We start from the raw sequence: 5,000 nt of genomic DNA on the forward strand, positions 1-5,000 counted from the left end.
TGTGCACTGACTGGGTGATTGCGGGACGAACGTGCGCATATTATGCTCCTGCTCCTGTTAGCTGGTTTCGAATTTCCGATACCGGCTCGTTATATACCGTACCGTCCTCGCAGCGTATCGTACCATCGCAGTCACTGCTGTTCATACGGAACGCCGACGAACGGGATGCCGGAAGATGGGTAATTATTTACGTATAATAGATTCAGCACACATACATCATCACACACGGCACACACGGGCGACCCAGGGCTGTCCAGTGCTACTGCCACTAACTGACCACAACATAATGATCTACGCGAGAGTCCTTTTTCCACTCTGAGTGTCGCTCTCCTTCTCCATTCTTCTCTCACCACTGGAACGATGCCATCATGGGACGCACGTAAACGGAGTGGAGGGAGATAAAAAAAACCCTCCATCGTAAAACAATGGCCTCCACTCGCTCCAATCCAATCGCGCACCTAATCCGTGCACATTCAGTGGGTTCGTACGTGTGCGTGTCCCGTGGGTTGTGTTTTTTTTTTTGTTTGCTTCTTTTGCTCCTCAAGCTAATTGCTCCATTTCCTCGGCTCCCGTGCCGGTGTCGAGAGTCGGTATCGATGGATGCCCCCACTCTCCCTACCGTACCGTACCGGCGGGAGTGTATTGATGAGGCGAGCAAATCACACAACATATCCATCACAAACGCGTGTACACTGGCGAGGATGGTGAGGATGGTGGCGAACTGGTGGCTTTATGAGTTGATCCGACGCGTTCCAATCGTGGCATGTGTAGCGGAATAGCGGGTGGGAAGCTAATACTTTACGTAGAAACAATTAGCTTAGTATTGTGGATGTCGATGATTGAAATTTTCTTCTTTTTCCGTGATTGCGTTTTTGCGTTTCCGATCAAATTGGCTCAACGACCAGTGAACACAATGGATTACACCATGTGCGTTATATAGATCTTTGGAGTTCGCTGCATCTTTTCAGTTGAACATAATTCTTTATGTTTAAGACCTAGAAAGAATGGTGTTTAAGTTTTTTATTAACTTGGAAATAACGGTAAGATTGATAGGGAATTATTATTATATAAAAGGAGGCTTTACCATCTAAAGAAACATTGATGTTTGTAATGTTGCAAAATATCATCCAATTACGTCATTCTAAAGTCCAAGATTAAACGCAAGGTAAACTGAGGATTAAAATCATCAAAGGATTTATCAAAAATAGTATACTAGTAGTAGTAGCGAAGAATAGAAATTTATAAGTAATATTAGAAGCTCAAAGTATTTGTTTACACCCTGGAAATAAATGTTAGTAACCAGAAGACATGTTTTGGCATCTAACCTTAACTTGGAATTGAAGTTCAAAAATTGAATGAAGAAACGTTTTTTTTGCAACATTTAAACATTCACCACACAATGCAGTTTGCGATCCCTTGGTTGTTTAGCGATTTAAATTACGATTACAAAACCCTTGATACTGCGGAATTTCACCAGTTACCTGGCGCCTCCATCATCGGATTTTCGGCAGCGAAGTTACGATATTTTCCTATTCTCGGCGCTCCGATCAGTTTTGGAATTGGGCTTTGGTGGAAAAAAGCAAATTTAATAAAGCCATGCACCTCCAAATTATGTGGCAAAATGGCCCACGGACCGGTTGATACTTTCTTCGCATGCTAATATGAGTTTGAGACCCCTGATCTAAAGGAAATTGTAGATAGTATTGATGTTGTCCTGAGAATCGAATAATAATAAGTATGATCCAGTCGTTTAAAATTGTTTAACTGTTGCTCTACTGCCGTCCTTATGCAGAGTGCATTGAGTTGGTTTAAACGCTCATTAGTATCCTACAGCAGCAGCAACCGTTCTGTGAATAGCTCAACGAGCTTCTCTTTGCAACTCTGGACTAATTATTTGACTCGAACTAGAACGCATACCGACACCCTTCTAACAGCACAATCGCAATCATCTCATAAACAGGCTCACGATTTTGCAAATAGAAAATCCCCTCCCAGCACAAAAAGTAAAACGATGCTTTCGACGATGCTGCTTGCACGCACTCTCGCTCTCCATCTTCTCCCCCCCAGATATGCAAAGCATTCAATCAGTTTGGCGAACAAAAGCTGGAGATGCATCTGACGGTCAGCAACGAGCTGATGGCACACATCCATCCACAGATCCAGATCATCAACTCGGGCAGCTCCGCCCTCCTGAACTGTTCCATCTTTGGCGGTGAGGTAAACAAGATCGAATGGTTCCACAATGGCCAGGAGCTGTTCGCTAACGGTCGCAGCGAGCGCAGGTATGGTTTATCGAAGGTCAAAGCAACCTTTGGCATTGCCGACCACGTTTGATTGGCATTTTTCCATGGCATCACGGCATCCCATTCGTGACCCACTTTAATGTCTCTCTGTCCATTCGGTCTGCCTGCACCTTCGCTCATCATCAGCGTAAGCTTATTGTCGGCGAACACACTCAAAATTGATAGGGTAAGCAAGAAGGATCAAGGAATTTATCAGTGCATCGTGTCGAATGCACGCAGCAGCGCCCAGGGTGCCTCGGAATTGAAGCTCGGTGGTAAGTGAACAACAATCCGTCCCAGGATTCCAGGATTTTAATCGTCTCGTCACTCGCGTCCCGTCTTGTCTGCCAGAGAGTCCACCGGAGATAAGCTATGGGTTTGTGGAGCAGAATGTGCGGCCCGCAGCGTACATCTCGCTCAAGTGTTCGGCCTCCGGTTCACCGCCACCGCAGTTCGTGTGGCTGCTCGACTACCAGCCCATCCTGGACGTGTCCTCGCTGCACCGTTACTCGATGGATCAGTTTCTCGACATCAACAGTCAGGTCACGACGCACCTCAACATCAGCCACGTGCACAGCGACGACGGTGGGCTGTACACGTGTGCCGCTACCAACAGCATGGGCACCGCCGCCCACAAGGCACGCCTAAACGTTTACGGTAAGCATCTTGCACCGTCACTACATCCCCTCTCTCGTTCTCTTTCTCTCTTACAAACACAGCGCGCCCGAGAGAGAGAGGGAGAGTGAGGGAGCGGTGTGATGAAGTTCGTTTCGCACGATCGCACACCGATAGTGCACTCCATTAACACCTTTCGTTGCTAGTGCCAAGGCATGTCTACTACTGCTTCTGCTCTCCTGAGGTTGGCTGGAACAGTGGTCGTCGTCGTCGTCGTTGAGGCGATGCGAGGTGCAAGAGCTCCCGCCCCGGAGAGAGCATAAGTGTTCTCTGCAGTGCTACATTGTACGATTCACTTCACCATCTGCTGGGTTTTTGTGGTCAATCGTTCGCCACAGCTTGCATGCATCGTAAAACATTTAACACATTTTCCGATGAGTTTTATCACAACTTTTGTATGACATCTATTAGGCAACATGAATATTTTAAGCCCTTTTTTATGCCCCATTTATTGGTCAATAGTTGTGCCACTAAAAGGTGGCATTGCAGTTTGTTCAGTGACATGTTGGCGATGCAATGCATAAAGGGTGACCTTCCGATGGGCCCCTTTGCACCTGTAAACCTGTTCAGGTATCGCTCGCCTCACTCACAGTGTCTCCTCTTCCCCCGTTTTTCATCTGCATTCCCATCAGGACCACCGTACGTGCGTGCCATCGGACCCATCACGGCGGTTGCCGGTGAGCCAATCGAGCTGCACTGCGCCTACTCCGGCCATCCCATCCAGTCCGTCCGTTGGATTCGTGGCGGAAATGAACTGGTTTCCGGTAGGTCGTCGTAATGGGAAAACATAATACGTTGCACCGTCCGTCGTAGCCGTCGTGCCGTGCCGATTAAATGTAATCCTTGCTCCCGTTCTCGGTTTTCCCTCATCGTTCGTCCCGAACAACGTTTTGTGCCCGGCATCATTGCGACCATTTCCGGCTCGTGTACAACCGCAGGTACCCGGTATAGTGTGGCCGACGTGAAGCATGGGGGATATTTGAAAATTTATACCGTCGATCCGGCCCAGGACCGTGGACCGTACACGTGCATCGTGACTGGGCCGAGCGGCGACGAAGGCCGCCGGGAGCTACAATTAGTGGTGCACAGTAAGTGTTGCAATCGACACCAAAAAACCGCTTCCCGGTGGAGGAGGTGGAGAAAGTGTTTTATGTTTTTGCAAATATAAAGGTCTCATCGTATCTCATGCTATCTCTCGATGCCCCTGTGTTAGGTCCACCGGTAATAGAACCGTTTTCATTTCCGAAAGTCATGAAAGTCGGTGGCCGGGCACAGCTGACGTGCTCGGTTTCGGCGGGCGATATGCCGATTTACTTTAGCTGGAAGAAGGATGGCATCTCGATCGCACCGGATCTGCACATCAGTGAGAAGAAGGAGGAGTTCTTTTCGCTGCTAGTGCTGAAGGACATCACGGCACGGCACAGCGGACGGTATACCTGTTTCGCGACCAACACGGCGGCCCAGACGAGCTATACGGCGGAACTGTTGGTGCAGGTACCACCGGCCTGGACACAGGAACCGCACGATATTGCCGTGGTGCTCGGGCACCCGATCGTTATTCCGTGCGAAGCGGATGGATTTCCGCAGCCCAAGATTACGTGGTTCCGTGGGAAGGGGAAGGTGTCGACGGATTTTCATTCCATTCCCTCGAAGAACAATTCGCTGAGCATCAACTATGCGACGTCACCGGATGCGGGTAAGTTGTGCAGTTGTTGATCTGCATCTATTTTAAACGTGCTACATGAAAAGGCTATGGAATTGTTTACTTACTTCTAAAATCATTGTTGCAATTAGTTTATTTGTGGATTGTAAATGCGTGATGCATCATCCAAATATGTGGACATTTATAACCGCTTTGCATTTAAAGTATGAATAGCGGCGGCTGAAATGTTACGTGAACTTTTATGTGTATAAATTAACTTTCGATTTACGGTAAAATTTTACGTCTAATACATTTTGTTTTAAGCGTTTGAAGCGCGAATGCTACTGTAATGAAAGGATAAAGTATTTTTTTATTTGATGCAAAGATCGTAGAGGTTTTCG

General features: G+C 47.6%; 1 protein-coding gene across 4 annotated transcripts in view; it reads left to right on the forward strand.

The window, feature by feature from the left end:
• Positions 1-5,000, forward strand: part of LOC126574848 (Down syndrome cell adhesion molecule-like protein Dscam2) — a 39,192-nt gene that overhangs the window by 20,721 nt on the left and 13,471 nt on the right. For all 4 annotated transcript variants that reach the window (XM_050235238.1, XM_050235239.1, XM_050235240.1 and 1 more), the window contains exons 9-15: positions 62-179; positions 2,068-2,282; positions 2,430-2,557; positions 2,634-2,939; positions 3,590-3,721; positions 3,896-4,045; positions 4,171-4,653. In XM_050235238.1, coding sequence (XP_050091195.1) covers positions 62-179; positions 2,068-2,282; positions 2,430-2,557; positions 2,634-2,939; positions 3,590-3,721; positions 3,896-4,045; positions 4,171-4,653 — 1,532 coding nt within the window. The remainder of the gene's footprint in view (positions 1-61; positions 180-2,067; positions 2,283-2,429; positions 2,558-2,633; positions 2,940-3,589; positions 3,722-3,895; positions 4,046-4,170; positions 4,654-5,000) is intronic.

This window comes from Anopheles aquasalis, chromosome 3 (assembly GCF_943734665.1).
Source record: "Anopheles aquasalis chromosome 3, idAnoAquaMG_Q_19, whole genome shotgun sequence".
NCBI lineage: Eukaryota > Metazoa > Arthropoda > Insecta > Diptera > Culicidae > Anopheles > Anopheles aquasalis.